This window comes from Thalassophryne amazonica, chromosome 19 (genome assembly GCF_902500255.1).
Source record: "Thalassophryne amazonica chromosome 19, fThaAma1.1, whole genome shotgun sequence".
Taxonomy (NCBI): domain Eukaryota; kingdom Metazoa; phylum Chordata; class Actinopteri; order Batrachoidiformes; family Batrachoididae; genus Thalassophryne; species Thalassophryne amazonica.
In genome coordinates this window covers 21949078-21967184 of record NC_047121.1, presented here as the reverse complement: position 1 = coordinate 21967184, position 18107 = coordinate 21949078, and the positions used below count along the sequence as shown (strand labels likewise).

At 45.0% G+C, this 18107-nt stretch overlaps 1 protein-coding gene across 3 annotated transcripts in view; it reads left to right on the top strand.

The window, feature by feature from the left end:
• The window catches only part of kcnh5b (potassium voltage-gated channel, subfamily H (eag-related), member 5b), a 575581-nt gene that overhangs the window by 336866 nt on the left and 220608 nt on the right, over positions 1–18107 (top strand). For all 3 annotated transcript variants that reach the window (XM_034194844.1, XM_034194843.1, XM_034194842.1), the window contains one exon: positions 10805–11004. In XM_034194844.1, the coding sequence (XP_034050735.1) occupies positions 10805–11004 (200 nt within the window). The remainder of the gene's footprint in view (positions 1–10804; positions 11005–18107) is intronic.

The following is an 18107-nucleotide window of genomic DNA, read 5'->3' as shown; positions in this document are numbered from 1 at the left end:
CTCACCAATATAACTTTGGTGCCATTTGGAGTCCATGAGTCAAACTTTTTTCTTCTTCTACTAAGGCGGTTTCGAACATTTTGTGGTGCGCAGCACCAGCTACTGTACTGGAGGGGCCTAGCAGTCAATATGTGTCACTCATTTCAAAATGCAACTCTTTTCTACTACATGTGCGGTGACATGACATTTCAATCATCTGTGTCCAATCCAATTTCAGGGGAGTCCAGTGCAACCCTGGCCTCTGCTCTAGCTCCACCCATGGCAGGAAGTGTTTCACTGTGGACTCAAAATTTGGCACTTCGTGTTTCAGTGTTAACCTACCATTTTATTCTGCGAGATTACATGAGATCTCCTCTGTCAATACAAGAATTGTCAATGCAGGAAGTGTTTAACATGTAACATTTCCTATTTCACTGTGGACTCAAAATTTGGCACTTCCTGTTTCAGTCTGAGCTTGCCACTACATTCCCATGAGAGTTTATGAGATTTTGTCTGTCAATCCAGGAAGTGTTGATCCAGGATATATTTGACATTTGACATTTCCTGTTTCACTCTGTACTCAAAATTTGGCACTTCCTTTTTGGGACTCCCTGTACCATGAGCAATCTTCACGCCGCTTCATGTTGATTCTCTCATGCTAACACACTACAGATTTTCATACTGCTTATTGCTTACTATAAAATGCACTGCTGTCATGACGGCAGCAGAAAGCAACTATACTATAAACAACCAAAAACCTGGTTTAAAGTCTCAGACAGTTTTTCTGCTATTTATACACTACAATCTTGAGATATTCCTTAAATTGGTGATTTCACAGTGTGTGTCCACTCTGCCTTGCTTTGGATTCAGATTATGCACTATACCAGGGGCGGGCGTCGAGGGCTGAGACACTGCAGGTTTTCCGTGTAACCAATCACCTCAGCAGGTGGGTTGCTGATGAGCTTCTGCTCTGAACATAAACACCTGGTTGTCAATGAAATCACCTGCTGAAACATCTGATCTTTAATGAAATCACCTGCTGAGGCGATTGGTTGCATGGAAAACCTGCAGTGTCTCGGCCCTTTGTGGCACATGATTGCCCACCCCTGCACTATACAAACAGACAGTAAAGTTGGAAATGCCCCAAATGCACTTCTATTATGTATTGTACTTGAGACCATGTAAGTACATTCCTTCAGCTTCTCCCTTTTTTCACACGGAGTTGCCACAGCATAACTGATGCAATTCCACATTATATGGAGAAAGGGCAGGTGTGCCCTTGTACTAGGACCCTTCTGCTGTGGTAACAAGAGCATTAACTGCTTGGCTACTACTGCATTATGTGCTACTGATCAAGATAAGTTCCCAGATTATGCTAAAGTTTATGATTATTCATTTTACACTTGGCTAAAGTGTCATACTTTGTTTCCTGAAAATGATTTCATGTGTTTTTGAGTTGTTCACTTATTTTAGTCATTAATTTGGGACAAATACTGTATATGAAGAGTGACTGAAAAGTTTTGAACCCGACCCAGAAAAAGTAGGGTGGGGTTCTCTATCTTTTGCATTCTTAGAAACCAACACTTCTTTTGAGAATGTGTGAAATTTTGCCTCACTGGGTGCAATGTTTCAGACACAGTCTTTCTCTGAAGTGAGTAGGAGTCTGCCAGATTAGCAAAATGAACAAAGTTGGTGGGCATGGTATGATTCATTAACTCACAAGAAAGGGTATGTCTCTGAAGGACATCCATGAGGACATGGTAATGACATTGGAGGATGCCCCATCTTATGCAACAGTTAAACACTGGTCAGCTGAATTCAAGAGGGGCAGAACAAACCTCAAAGATGGAGCAAGATCAGGAAGACTCAGAACAGCCACCTTGATCGATATGGTCCTTGCTGATAGAAGAACAAGTGGCCATCACATACTGTCAGTACTGTAGGTATTTCCCAGGAGAGAGTTCATTTGGGTCTGACGGAAGAACTGCGTATGACAAAATTTCCATCATGATGGGTCTCAAGGCTTCTCACAGTCAATCAGAAATAGATAGATAGATAGATAGATAGATAGATAGATAGATAGATAGATAGATAGATAGATAGATAGATAGATAGATAGATAGATAGATAGAAAATGAGGCGCTTTTCATCATAATATCACAAACCAATAGATTAATGCATATTTCGTGCTGCTGAAACATGACTTGCCATGAGACCAGGTTGGGAGCAGAGGCAAGAAAGATTTGTAAGAGTAATCCTACCCAAAACCAACAGTGATCAAAATAAAATACCTAAAACAAAGATAAGCAAAACCAAAGGCCTAAAAAAAAAAACAACAACAACAACATGAAAGGAACAAAGAATCAAACCAAACTTTTCCTTCTGTATTATTATTACACATTTTGATTTTCTTTTTCAAATACAACTCATCCAAACCAGTCAAATGTGGCCAAACCCTGGGAGATTAACCCAACTCAACACAGACAGTTCAAGAATCAATCCCAGACATCTCTATTTGTGGTGAGGTGACAATTAGTGACATCTCATCATCAGGATCTTGGCGTTGTTTGAGGTGAAGATTTGTCTGGGCTTTTCTGTTCAGCAATACTCAATAATGATGTCTTTTACCGGGTACTGAAGAATCCAAGAAAGCTGATGGCTGAAAGACGGCCTTTCTCTCATTCTCTCTCTTTCTACCTCTCCATGTGCCGTTGCTCTTTCGTGACTCAGGCCCCTTCCTTCTCCACCTCCTCACCTCCCACCAGTCCTGTTTCTCCACCTAAAGTATTTAAAGTAGTTATTTCTTTTTTCTTTTGTGAACTTTATTGGCTGAGAGCAAAAGGAAGGGTTAGGGAACTATTTCCAGTGAGGTCTCTATGGAAACAGTGGAGTACGAACAGCAGGCTGACAGCTCAAACCAGTGATGAGAAAAGACAAGGGTTGTAAGTTTAAAAGGAAAAAGCACTCCTCATTCACATATCCTGTCCTTCAATCATTCAACCCTTAAATGATGTTATCTATCACATATCACACACCTTGATTTCTTCTTTAAAAAATATATATTTCACAAAAATTCTTTGTCGTTCAGTACAAATTAGGTTTTGATTTATTAAAGGATTCCACCTAAAAAATTGATCAACAGCAAAACAAAGATCCAGAATTCCTAGTTCCAGAATGATTGTGGTATTTTCATTTTGAACTATGTGCATGCCTGTGTTTACTTCTAATTAATTCAATGAGGCTGAATATATATGATGCCTTGATTTTGCACGGGAACAGTTATAATGGATAGACCCTTTAAAAAAAGACACTCTAAAAGCTGAGGTTAGTTCAGTGCAAGCACTTTGAGAAACCATACCTCATAAGAATTTGTTTCACTGAACACATTATTTAACCATCAAATGTATTTTGATTAAGTCATCTTTGTTAATTAGTGATTTGTTAAACCGAGTTAACATAATAATGTAGTTTTATAGTAAGTTTAAGCACACTTTGACACAGCATAAGTCAGGAGTCGAAAACCTTCAGATTGATGACAATCTGGAGAGAGAGAGAGAGAGAGAGAGAGAGAGAGAGAGGTTATGGAACTCTATACACAAACACAAGCAGAGCCACCAAACACAAACCCTATTAGACTAAACAAAATTATAAGAAAACTATATGACGCATTGGAAAAAAAAATCTACCAAAAACCAGAGTAAACCTGAATGCTATTTGGCCCTGAACAGAGAGTACTCTGTGGCAGAATACTTGAGCATTGTGAGCAACCCAAAGCTCAGAAAATCCTTGACCATCTACAGACTCAGTGAGCACAGCCTCGCTGTGGAGAAAGGCCGCCACCGACAGACCTGGCTCCCCAGAGAAGACAGACTGTGTGCCCACTGCTCACAACATGAGGTAGAGACTGAGCTGCACTTCCTAGCCACCTGCCCACCAGGGGCTTGCTGGGAACATTTTTCAGCCCGGGAGTTTCATATCCAACCAGCCCACAAACTGCCAGCGCACAGCAATAATAAGAGTTCTGCTGTGGCATTTAAATCCAGCATTTATGTGCTGACTGACTGTGAAAATTGGGTGGCTTATAATAGAAAGTAAAAGCTAGTTAGTTAAAACAAGAACGGTAATGTTAACTCACCATTTTTGGCCCTTTGTCAGCTAATTTTTCACTCCTGCGAGAAGTTTTTGGATTGTGCCGAGTTTCAGCTTAATCGTGCATCCTGCATTGTGCAGTCTACATGGAGTAACGAGCTGCGTTTAACATCTCACGACCACCTCCTGATGGGGAATCATATGGTCGGATGAATATCAACCCTGTTTGATATTTTGGTCGGCCGTCGTGACTCGTGAGGGTTCCGCAATGCTGAAGCAGCGCTACAAGCGTCTACGTGCTGATTACGTCGCGCACTGTGCATGTGCAAACACCGGAGAGAGCAAACAGTGATCTCATGTAAAGTCTTGTGTTTTTTTTTTATTGCGTTCCCTCGCAATAACCTAATATCGTATTAAAGTTCATGCCTATCAGCGCGCACAGTGAGTGGAATCAGGTGGGGGGAGACTGAACGTATATGCACGCGCGCACACACACACACACACACATGCAGTAGACAACAACAGGATTCACAACAGATGAGGGAATAAGTTGCTACACCTTGCGCAGCTGTATGACTCCGTATGAAATATAGTTTATTTATACAACAGTGTAAGTAGCAACACTTGTTATGAATGTTTGTTTTCTTTTTTGTCTTCTCATGAATCACGTTGCTGTCTGCTGTGTGTGTTTCAGCATTTTATCCGGATATTCCACTGTTAAAGGAGATTTTTTTAATGAAAGACGTGCGGACGGGTCCGCGCGTCGGGACGCAGCCGACGCGGTGCGGCGGCACAGGAAAAACACCTCCGTGTTGATAACCATTTGTAAAATCCAGGCGGCTTTTGATGGCTTTCAGTGGAGTGAGTATATGAGAAATTGTTTAACAGCAGGACATGTTCCAACTTGTCCTTAAGGCTTTCAACAGAGGTGTTTTTCCTGTGGCCGACGCGCGGACTCGTCCGCACGTCTTTCATTAAAAAAATCTCCTTTAACAGTGGAATATCCGGATAAAATGCTGAAACCAACTTCTTCTGAAACTTCTCTGTTCTCTCACGACGTCCTGGATCAATAGAGCCTGAAATGTGGAGGTTTTCAGCTTGAACAGGCTGACGGCGGCGCCTGAGAGCGCTGAGCGACGTCTCGCACCGTGAAAAGTCCTTAAAGCGACAGAATCACCTCAAAATCTCTCATCAGCCGTTAAAATTTTCACTGAAAACCAGCTTAATTTTTCGAACCGTGTCCACTTCGATGTCTCTCACAGGTTTAGAAAAAATTTTGATCAAACAACGCGCCAGTCTCTCAGCAACTTCTCAGACAAAGGAATTCCGACGAGGGGCTGGATGACTCCTCCCACAAGGAGTGCTCACAGGCGAATGACGTCACCGACAGGCGTGGAAAAACTCACGCATGCGCACGAGGGTTCAAGCATGTCTGACGTAAAAACATATGAATGAAATCCATATAGTTTTTGAAAAAAATAAAAAGGGCCGTTACTTTATTGACAGACCTCGTATGTATGTATATATTAACACCCCCTCACAACGGCCCCAGGTTGGACCAGCCCACCTGGAAAACTCCAGACTCTCCCGATTACCCAGCATGCGGTAGCTGCCCGCTGTACCAAGACATCAGAGACACGTACTTCCCACAGATCACAAACACCCAAATAGACTCTGGGAGCATGTCCAACATCAAAAAACCTCTGTATCTGTTGGGTGAAGTACAACAATGTGCAAACACCGCAGCATGGTTTGTGAGCCACTGTGACGTGAAAAGAAGGAACAACAGACATAAACGCCCATAAACGCAAAACAGGAGATTAAACTGCCATGTCACTTTAGCTATGTACGGACCTGGCACCACGAGGGGGCGTTTGGGGGTGATGCCCCCTCACGTCATCAACCTCGCCCCCTTGGATGTTAGAGATATCAAAAAAATAAAAAAGAAAGAAAAATAAATACTGGAAAATATAGCAAAATATTAGTTATTCAACAATATCACGCATTTAACAAATAAACCAAATTAATTAACTAAAGTAATTAATTTTAAAACAAACGGATATGGCGTGTGTCTGTGTTCAAGCGATTTGATAGGTTGAGGGTTGCGCTTGTCAGTGCGGCAGAGGGCGGTGCGTTTCCAACACATCGTGACATCAGATGCGTCGTGTTGTGTGTTGGGGGGGCGTGGCTGGCTGTGTTGGTGTTCTTTTCTTTTCTTTGCTCTCCAGGTGGCATGAGGGCTGATTTGTCTGTGGAGAAAGTGCTGGCTGAAGAGTCCTCACCCTTATTAGCGTCATGTGGAACACCTGTGGCAGGGGCTCACGTGCGGCCTTGAAGACTTGCAGCTGGAGCAGATAATTGGTTGGCGTTCTGCATATAAGTCATGTGTGATTTGAGCAGAGCTGCCGGGAACTCGACCTTGTGACGTTTGTTTGTGAGACGCTGAGGACCGCACCTGGGTTTGACATATCGAGCCCGTGAAGCAGGGAAGGGTGAGGACACATGCTGTCAGCACACGCTAAAGGTAATTAAGTGATTAAGTAATTGTTGATAGTATCTTGGTGTTTTGTTACACAGTAAACTGAGACTGTGAAGAGAATTGTGCAGCTTGCTTCTCACTGCGGTGGCGTGCAGGATAAGTGATCCTCCACTTGTTGTGAGAGGCTGCTCATTTGCATAAAGTTAAAAAGAAACATTGACCTAAGTGTGTTGCTGATAGCGTGTGTTATGCGAAAGATAGAGTTGTATCTGCTGACTCACCTCACCTTCTCTTTGCTCCACAGAGAATGGGTTCGTCGTGTCCACCTGGGGGGTGTTTGGCGGTGGTAGTGAGTCCAGGAGCGCCGGGCTTTAATCCTTGCGGGCGCTGGAGAATGTGCCACTTATCACTCCACCAGAGGGACGCTTTTATGTTTTACATTTGTAAGCACAGGTGAAAAATGAATTGTTTCTGTTGGGAACCGCCTTCTGGTTATTTTAACCGCTGGGTCCTGTCAGACGCAGGTCCGCTCCTCAACCCGCGTCGACACATAACACGTCGCTTTGAAGCGGCAAGGGGGCAGAGATTGCGGCCACGTCACACTCTGGCTGTTTCCACAATCTGAAAAAAGTTCAGTGATCGCTGTCTTGAACTTGGGTCGCCTGAACCACAAAAAAACTTTAAAAAAACAGCAGTAGAACAATTCTCCCATCACCCTGCTGGGAGAAGCTTTTTTTAAGCTACTTTTCGGAGTGACGCTGACCGAGGGAGGACTGACGACTTGGTGGGATATCAACCGAACCGCGACAGCGGGCCGACCCGGACGGCGAAGCCATCCTTCAGGCATCATCACTGTGCAGAGCGATCCAGGCCGCCGGGGTGATGGAGCAAACCCACTCAGTCCGAAATCTCCCACTTTTTGGATATATGCGAAGTCCCAGTTTGCCCAACGGAGTTTAGTTCTGCAGCTTTAATGAGGTGAGAATAATGTAAAAATAAAACGTGACGTTTACTGAACTGTGAAGGTTTAATGATCGGCTAACGTTAGCTTAGCCTTTTAGCACAGTTGATCTGAGTGAACACTTTAATTTCTAAATGGTTCAGTCTTTTTATTTTTACCAAATAAAGCTACAGCTTTTTTCAGACACCACAAAAGCTCAACTTTAAATAACTGAGATTTTTCGGGCGTTGTTTCCATTGTTTTTTGCCGGGGTTTTTTCCCCCTTTTTTATACTGTTTAGTGTTTCTTTATATTTAAAGAAATATTTTTATTTGTCCCAATCAAGAACATTTGCTGTGCAGCAACCAAACTTCCATTGATGAGCTGAACGCCATGAAGTCCAGTCGAAAGAAAACATCTCTGCTTTTCAGCAAAACCACCAGAGTTAAAAACTGCAGAAGAGACCTTCATCTGGTCCCGAGAATCCAGCAGAACATCACCTGCTTCTAAATAAAAGGCTCTTTGAACAGCAACTATTTTATTATTTTTAAAAAAGCTGTTTCATTTTATATTTTAACAATAAATGAACGGATCATTAAAAATGTCCACAAATCAAAGTCAAAAGACATTTGCACAAGTAGAAGCTCTACACTTATTGTGCTCAAATTCATATTTTAGAAATGACTCTGTCCTGATAACATTAAAGGCAATTACATATTTTGACGAAATTACAAGTTTAAATGACTATATATATATATATATATATATAAAACAGCATGAGGTTTATGTCACAGAAATCCTACTTTACAATCACACTGCAGTCACTGTTAAATTATTTCCTTTTGCATTTATAATAAACATTTGTATTTATTTAGTGTTTGTTTTTCTGGTTGAAATAAGATATAAATAATCTACCAGACTTAAAAAAATATACACGTTTCCATGTTATTGTGTTTGTCTAAAAATAAATGTCCAAGGTTCCTTATGTTAAACAAGAAATTATCTAATCTGAAATAACAGGTGGTTTTAATTTACAGATGAAAGGTTTCTAAAGAACCATTTATTGATTTATTTAGCTATTTTAATTACAAGAGTTGTAAACTTTTTTTTAACAGTAATCAGAAATTTTGAGGTAACAAACAACAAAAAAGCATTTCCAATGATTTTTCTTCAGAAAACTGCTCTATAAATGAGCAGTCCTGTCACACATTAATGTTTTGTACAGATCAGTGGTTTCTGCCATGAGTCTTCCGTGTTTTGGCCCGACGCGTTGTTCCTATTGGACAACGCAAAGGTACGTCACAGCTCAGAGTGTCGAAAGTTGGCGCACCTCATCTCGACAGAACAGCGGCTCTGTGTGGTATGCAGGAGATCACTTGACCAAGGGTCTATACGTTAAAATAATAATTTAACAAATACTGTCATCACTCTTTACTCTTAGTCAGTCAGTCTCTTACAACAGTGTAGCCTAAATACACGAGCTTTCCAGGAGCGCACCCAATTCATTACGCACGCTCAGAGGCACGTCTCCTCCGGTGCACACTTTTTTTGGGGGGGGGGCGACCCCGCCCCCTGTGATAAACTCATCGCGGGGACGACCCCGCCCCCTGTGATAAACTCATCGCCCCCTTAATATTTTTTTTCTGGCGCCGGGTCTGGCTAAGTATAATATAACACATTTTATAGGATAGTATATTTTTTACACTGAAAGCACAATTTTTACTATTATTTCAATCTCACATCTGTTTACACCTTTATTTAGCCCCAACCAGTCCCAGCAGAAGACTGCCCCTCCCTGAGCCTGGTTCTGCTGGAGATTTCTTCCTGTTAAAAGGGAGTTTTTCCTTCCCACTGTCGCCAAGTGCTTGCTCACAGGGGGTCATTTTGACCGTTAGGGTTTTTCCATAATTATTGTATGGCTTTGCCTTACAATATAAAGCGCCTTGGGGCAACTGTTTGTTGTGATTTGGCACTATATAAATACAATGGATTTGATTTGATTTGATTTATTTACTGTAGAATATTATTAACTGTATGTACATCTTAATTTTTATTAATTTCTTGCTCTGTATAAGGGCCCCTTCAGACATAACATGAAGCTGGGCGAAAGAAACAGGAACAGGCTGAAAAACAGTAAAAAAAAAAAAAAAAAAAGATTTGTGAATGGCGAAAAATTCCACCTGCTGTCGGGAGGGACACATGGTCGGACAGGTGTGAACGATCCGGTGCCGATGGTGTCATACACACTCATGTGCGCACAAGAACACAGTGCGAGCACATGGAAAGTGTGACACCACATTGCTCTCCCACAGCAGCAGAGCAATTAGATGCTGAGAGTGGGTCGAATGGCCATTCATCCAGGATTCGCCGACATTTGGCCGCTGATGTGAAGGCTGCCTTGATCGCACCATTCGGCCACAGTTTGACTAAAGTTGGACATTTTGAAATGGGCTTCTATGGGAATGTACTCTGTTTTAGAGCCAGCCTCAGGCGGCCAGTCAAAGGAACGGCACTTCCAGGTTGGGGTCATACTGACGTGAATGTTGCCGCTTCATCACATACCTTATTTTTTATACAGGAGCAGCTTATCATGCATGTAGACTGTGCCATCTTGTGGCCATAGATGACAATGCACTATTTATTTCCATATCTAAATCACTTTGGAATATAAGTTGCCTGAGGTGTCGAATTAGTAAAGAAGAAAAAAGTGACTTGTAGTCCTGAAAATACAGTACTAGCACAGTAGCACTGTGTGTTGATTTTGTATTCTGTATTCATGCTCTCACTGTCTGTGGCTAAGAAACATGAGGTCTTGCCATGCCAAGCGTGATTTCTGCCAAAATTCAAAATGGAAATACACATTCAACAAAAATATCATCAATAATTGATTGTTAGTGAGTCTTTTAAGTAACCTATCATAAAGTAGTAGCACTGTAATATCCTGCATGGTGCTACTGGATTAGTACTATCATTAAGCCTAGCAGTTGGAGCCATGACAATTTCAGATATGAGTCTCATACCTCATATATTTCACTTTATGTGCCAGCCAAGTTTATTTGATTGAAATCAATTAAATATTGATGGTTGAATTTCTTGAGTTAACTGAACTGGTTTCAGATCATCAGTCTCGTTAAATTGTTTGATCACTCATTTGTCAGGTTTTACTATGTAAAGCTGCATAAATGTAAGCAAATTCCTTTTTTACTTGGCCTAACAGGGCATTGAAGTATGACACCCTTTCAGCAAATCTTCAGGGTGTGCAACGGTGACTTTATGTTCTCTGATTAATTTTGGTTTATTCATGTCTCACTTTCTAGCACTCCTTTATGCCACCATCTTTGGAAATGTGACCACCATCTTCCAGCAGATGTATGCCAACACAAACCGCTACCATGAAATGCTCAACAATGTCAGGGACTTCCTGAAGCTCTACCAGGTTCCCAAGGGGTTGAGTGAAAGGGTGATGGACTACATCGTCTCCACATGGTCTATGTCCAAAGGCATTGACACAGAGAAGGTGAGACTAAGGACTTTGGTATAACTAGCCAGAAGTTGGTAATGCAATCACACTGGGACCCAGGACTGAAGGGCAGGGCAGAACTCCGGAGTTCTGCCCTGCCTCCCCCTTGTATCATAGTGAATGTCAGCAATTTAATGGTATCAACTTTGATGTCAGGATGAAGGGAAACCATTCTTCAGGAAACAAGAAAAGGAAAAAAAAAAACCACAAACACACACATTGAATATTTTCTCCTCTCAATGTTTGGTGTGTGCAGGTGCAGACATAACAATACATCATTCTGCTACTGGTTGCAAAGTTAAATAACATCTCTGATTGTTCATGTTGCTGAAGTCACTTCGCAATAAAAGCCTTGCAATACAACAAGGCCAGTGCCACAACAAAGACTTTTACTATGAAAGTCACAGTGTCATTGTTTAATGAGATACAGTCTAAATTCAGACTATAGGTCGTGTGGCCTAAACCGGATTTTTTGCTCATATGTGACTTTTCATGACACTGTGAACCGCACAAGTTACATGGAATCAGATTTTTTTTTAATAATCCTGACTGAGGCAACTTTCATATGTGATCCTTAATCAGATACAAGTTTGATACATTTGCAGTGCAACCTCAGTCTGAATGGTTATATCAGAACTAGCACGTTGCCCGTGTGGATCCACAGGCTCTAGATTGGGTAGTGTTTAAAAAATAGGTAGCTGACATTTGTCAAGGGTGATAATAAATTATGCAAAGCTTCTATAATGAGTTGCAATGGTGTGGGAGTCTAGAATGTTTAGACCTCAAGAGTTTTTAGAGGAAGAACTCAACCCTTTAATTTACTGTTAATTGCATATTTTTTAATGTTAATATGCTCTCTTAATGTATTTATAAATTGTTTAGGTTCTTGATATCACATACACACTATTATCATTATTATTATTTTATTACGTCTTTTTTGTCAGTTGATTTTTAAATGGACCACAGTGTACATAAGTGTTCTCACTTTCTTGTGTCATCCATGTATTTTAATGTATTTACAATAATATTATATACTTACATTAAACTCACTAAATAAAATCATGTATACACACACGCAAACATATGCACGCACATACACAGATGCCACTTCGCTTTTAATATATAGATGATTTACTGCCCCTTGCTGGAATGGTATGTGGGTCCAGAATGTAATTACCAATGTCCATTGTACAGTGTTGTTAGCTATTATATAATGACTGAGTGGATCCTTGTCATTTGATTGGTGCTTTGTATGTCACGTGACATGGATTATTCGTCCCATTTCTGTTGCATTGCATTTAGGGTGCAGTTTGGTTCCATTTAGTGTGCAAATTTGGTTCCATACATTTGGTACCATTGCACTCCGCACACACACACACACACACACACACACACACACACACACACACACACACACACACACACACACACACACACAAACTACACACACGCATGCATACACACAACGTCTGCGCACACACACAAAACAAATCCACTGCGCTGTAAGCTGTCTGACGTGATTTTTCATCATCAGAATTATTTTTGGACTCCTATTTAAAGTTCGTGTTGGATTGTTGATGTCAAAGTAGCAGTGACGCCCCAAAGCTGGATTCATTTCTGATGTGATTTTTTTCACTGCACTGTCTGAGGAGGTACCCAAATGTAAGTCCCTTTTTTGTTGTTGGTAAATTAATATAATATAAAATGACAAGGATCTATTTTAGCTGTTATGTAAAGCAAGTAATGAATGTTTTTCATTCTTTCAATGGAACAAATATTTCATTCGCCTTGTTTAATGGAATGTTCCAGCTTTCACCTCATGAAATATTCATGCCATTGAACTCATAAACATTCTTTATTTGTATATTATCCTTAGTTTTTCCAAAAATATTAGTCCTATCAACATTCAGTTTTGGCAGTGTTCATCCTTAACCCAAAATACATAAGCAAACCAAATGGCAAATGTCAGCTCTCCCCAGTTTGTTTGTGATCAACGTTACAAACACGCATGGAAACACACACGTACACATGCATACGCGTACACTGGGGTGTCCAAGTTCAGTTCTCGAGATCTACCTTCCTGACACTCTTAGGCCTTGCTCTCACTGCTTCTGATGCACTTACCGAATCTGCGGGCTCAGTAAAAGCTGCAGCGGGTCACTCACACCGCCCCCCCTGTCTGCGGTGTGGAGCTACGGCCAACTCCGGCACCGCCTCTCTGTCTGCTATATGGAGCAGTGGCCAACTCTGGCAACAGGTCCAGAGACTACATTCATTGTTTTGATGCGGAGCAGTCCAGCTGCCTGCAAGGATAGACTTCTTGCGGAAAAATCTGCAACGCCGCAGGGTCTCGGTAACTGCAGCTGCAGAGCTCCGTGGCCACTGAGAGAGGTTTGTATCTTTTTAATGACTTGGATTCTCTGTGGGTCCCGCATCCGTACTCTGCAACGGTAACACCGGAGGCAGTGTGAGCGAGGAGTCAGTTGTCTCCCTGCTCCAACACACCTGAATCCAATGAAAGACTCGTTAGCAGGCTTTTAGTGAGCCTTTCATTGGATTCAGGTGTGTTGGAGCATGGAGACAGCTAATCTCGAGAACCAAATTTGGGCACCCCTGGCCACTTGGCTTTTAATATATACATGATTTACTACCCCCTGCTGTAATAGCATGTAAGTCCATCATTTAATTATCAACATCTATTATTCACTGTTGTTAGCTAATATCACATTTTCTCCAAAAATATCAGTCCTATCAATTTTCTGTTTTTGTGGCACTCATTCTTGACCCAGAATGCATAAGCATACCAAACGACAAATGTCAGCTCTCCCCAGTTTCTCTGTGACTGAAGCCACACACACGCACGGTTGCACACATACATGTAAACATGCACACAGAGGCCAATTGGATATTAATATATAGATTCATGCGGCTGTGAAATCACGCTTGATTGCTGCCTGTCACAAATCTGCACAGATGGAAGTCATTGTGGGAATATCTCTGAGTAAATCTGTATCCATGCTGTTGACATCCTAAAATTGTGAATGAAATCAAGTTTGCGGCTCATTTCAGCAACTTTTTCTGACGTGTTGTGAACATTTATGGACTTTTTCTGGCAAACGTGTTTGATTCATGATCGAAAACTTTTAAAATATGAGGAGGGAAAGCGGAAAAGTGGAAAAGAGCTTTTGTGTAAGTCCTGAGCCCCAGGTGGCCACCGTCTCCAGCTGTCAGATCTGGTACTGCTGGCAGGAAGCAGAAACAGTTTAATGGTGGGTGTGTGCACACCCAGCAAACAGTCAGCAAACACAGTTCCTCTTCTGGTGGGACAAACACCTCCACCTCAAATCCAGAAACTAGGCATGTGCAGAAACCTGTGAGTACTTATCAAAGTTTGGCGTGGTGAGCGAAGCCGTCAGCCCTCCACGTACCACAAACCCAGCCTCCAGCTGCAAGCACTCACCAGCTGCAAAAGTACCGATGCAAAAAACTGTCACAATATGGCTGAGCAGTTTACCTGAGAGGTAGAACGATATCTCGGCAGGGAGGTGGAGTTACTGCCCGGCTTTTATGGAGATGGTGACGAGGTGGTGATGAGTGACAGCTGTCAGGTGGTGATGAGAGACAGCTGTCATTCCCGGCTGCTCCCATGAGGCGGCTGCGCCCTCTCGTGCCTGAAGCCCGCACTTCAGGCAGGGTGCCCTCTGGTGATGGGCCAGCAATACCTCCTCTTCAGCGGCCCACACAACAGGACCCCCCCCCCCCCAACGGGCGCCTCCTGGCGCCCGACCAGGCTTGTCCGGGTGACGGGTGTAGAAGTCGGCCAGGAGAGCCGGGTCCAGGATAAAGCTCCTCTTCACCCAGGAGCGTTCTTCGGGTCCATACCCCTCCCAGTCCACCAGATACTGGAACCCCCGGCCCTTTTGATGGACGTCCAGGAGCCTGCGAACCGTCCAAGCAGGCTCCCCATCGATGATCCGGGCAGGAGGCGGCACCGGTCCGGTGGTGCAGAGGGGTGAGGTGTGGCGTGGCTTGATACGTGAAACATGAAAAACCGGGTGGATCCGCAGTGAAGCTGGGAGCTGTAGCTTCACTGCGGCTGGGCTGAGGATCTTGAGTGGTTCAATGTATCGGTCCTTCAACTTAGGGGAGTCCACTTGGAGGGGGATGTACTTACTTGAAAGCCACACCTCCTGCCCAGGCTGGTATGCAGGGGCCGGGGAACGCCGGCGGTCTGCATGGGCCTTGGCCCTCATCCGGGCCTTCAACAGGGCAGAGCGGGCGGTGCGCCACACCCAACGGCATCTTCGTAGGTGGGCCTGGACCGAGGGGGCACCGACCTCTCCCTCCACCATTGAAAACAATGGGGGCTGGTACCCCAAACACACCTCAAATGGGGAGAGGCCGGTGGCAGAGGACACTTGGCTGTTATGAGCGTACTCGATCCAGGCCAGATGGTCACTCCAGGCCACCGGGTGTGCAGAGGTCATGCAGTGGAGGGCCTGTTCAAGTTCCTGGTTCGCCCGCTCTGCCTGTCCGTTCGTCTGTGGATGATACCCGGACGAGAGGCTCACGGTGGCCCCCAGTTCCCTGCAGAAACTCCTCCAGACTTGAGAGGAGAACTGAGGACCACGATCCGAGACAATGTCAGTTGGTATCCCATGCAGACGTACAACGTGGTGGACCAGGAGGTCTGCGGTCTCCTCGGCTGTTGGGAGCTTCGGGAGGGCCATGAAGTGGGCCGCCTTGGAGAATCGGTCCACTACCGTGAGGATGGTCGTCATACCCTGGGACGGCGGGAGGCCCATGACAAAGTCCAGGCCGATGTGCGACCAGGGGCAATGAGGCACCGGAAGCAGCTGGAGGAGTCCTTGAGTCTTCTTGTGGTCTGCCTTGCCCCTGGCACAGGTGGTACAGGCCTGGACGTATTCCCGGACATCAGCCTCCATGGACGCCCACCAGAAGTGCTGCCGGACCACTGCCATGGTTCTTCGCACCCCTGGGGGACAGGAGAGCTTGGAACCGTGACAGACATCCAGGACTGCAGCTCTGGCCTCTGGTGGGATGTACAGTCGGTTCTTCGGGCCGATCCCTGGGTCTGGGCTCCGTGCCAGGGCCTCCCGGACGGTCTTCTCCACATCCCAGGTGAGGGTGGCCACGTTAGTGGACTCGGGGATGATTGGTTCTGGAGGATCTGACAGCTCCGTTTTGTACCCGGGACAAGGTGTCGGATCTCTGGTTCTTGGTCCCGGGGCAGTAGGTGATCTGGAAGTCAAAACGCCCGAAGAACAGTGACCAGCGGGCTTGCCTGGGGTTCAGACGCTTGGCGGTCCGGATGTACTCCAGGTTCCGATGGTCCGTGAAAACCGTGAATGGCACTGCAGCTCCCTCCAACAGGTGTCTCCACTCCTCAAGAGCCTCCTTCACCGCAAGGAGTTCCCGATTGCCCATGTCATAGTTCCGTTCTGCCGGGGTCAACCTGCGGGAAAAATAGGCACAAGGGTGGAGGACCTTATCGGACTCCCTGCTCTGGGACAGCATGGCTCCTATTCCTGAGTCAGAGGCATCCACTTCAACGACGGACTGGCGGCTAGGATCGGGCTGCACCAGAACTGGTGCAGTCGAGAATCGGTGTTTCAACTCCCTAAACGCGGCTTCGCACCGATCCGACCAGGTGACGGGGACATTTGGGGAGGTCAGGGCTGTCAGGGGACTAACCACCTGACTGTAGCCCTTAATGAACCTCCTGTAGAAATTTGCAAAGCCGAGGAACTGTTGCAGCTTTCTATGGCTTGTCGGTTGGGGCCAATCTCTCACCGCCGCAACATTAGCCGGATCAGGGGCAATGGAGTTGGAGGACAATATGAACCCCAGGAAGGACAAAGAAGTGCGGTGGAACTCGCACTTCTCGCCCTTCACAAACAGCCGGTTCTCCAACAACCGCTGCAGGACCTGACGTACATGCTTAACATGAGTCTCAGGATCCGGGGAAAAGATGAGTATATCGTCCAGGTATACGAAGATGAAACGGTGCAGGAAGTCCCGCAAAACGTCGTTTACCAAGGCTTGGAACGTCACAGGGGCGTTGGTGAGGCCGAACGGCATGACCAGGTACTCAAAGTGACCTAATGGGGTGTTAAATGCCGTCTTCCACTCATCTCCCTTCCGGATCCAAACCAGGTGGTCCGCATTCCTAAGATCCAGTTTAGTGAAAATTTTGGCTCCATGCAGGGGCGTGAACACTGAATCTAACAGGGGCAACGGGTATCGATTGCGAACCATAATCTCGTTCAGTCCTCTGTAATCAATGCATGGACGGAGCCCGCCGTCTTTCTTGCCCACAAAAAAGAAACCAGCACCCATCGGGGAGGTGGAGTTCCGGATCACCCGGCAGCTAACGAGTCCTAGATGTAGGTCTCCACTGATTCGCGCTCCGGACGTGAGAGGTTGTACAGTCTACTGGACGGGTACTCAACGCCCGGGATCAGATCGATGGCGCAATTGTACGGCCGGTGCGGGGGAAGAGTGAGTGCCAGATCTTTGCTGAAGACGTCAGCAAGATCGTGGTACTCCTCAGGCACCGCCGTCAGATTGGGGGGGACTTTTACCTCCATTAATGGAAGAAGGGTGCCATCTAGCGCCCGCACCTTCAGTGGTGAAGGGAGCGCCACTAGAGGGAGCCCTACTTCCCTTGCCCATCTGCTGTCCAGCAGATTCCCTTCTGACCCCGTGTCCACCAGTGCTGGGGCTTGAAGGGTTAGATCCCCACTCAGGGTCTTGACTGGGAGGCGTGCAGATATGCGTGTGTGTCTCACGTGAATGTTATGACCCACCCTTAGCCCAGTCTCCAAAGGTGAGTGTTGTCGTTTTGGCCGTTTGGGGCAGTTTTTCTGTATGTGCGCTTTTGAGCTGCAGAGAAAACACTCCCTGCGGGCCAGCCTCCTCAATCTGTCATCTGATCTTATTTTGGCCCTGCTCGTTTCCCTAGCAACGTCAGCAGGGGGAGCTGTTACCACACGGAGCGCTGAGGCTGTGGAGCATGGTGACGGTGGTGCCTTTTTGGACCCGGAAGGGAGAGGGATGGCTCGTGCCCAGCCACGTCC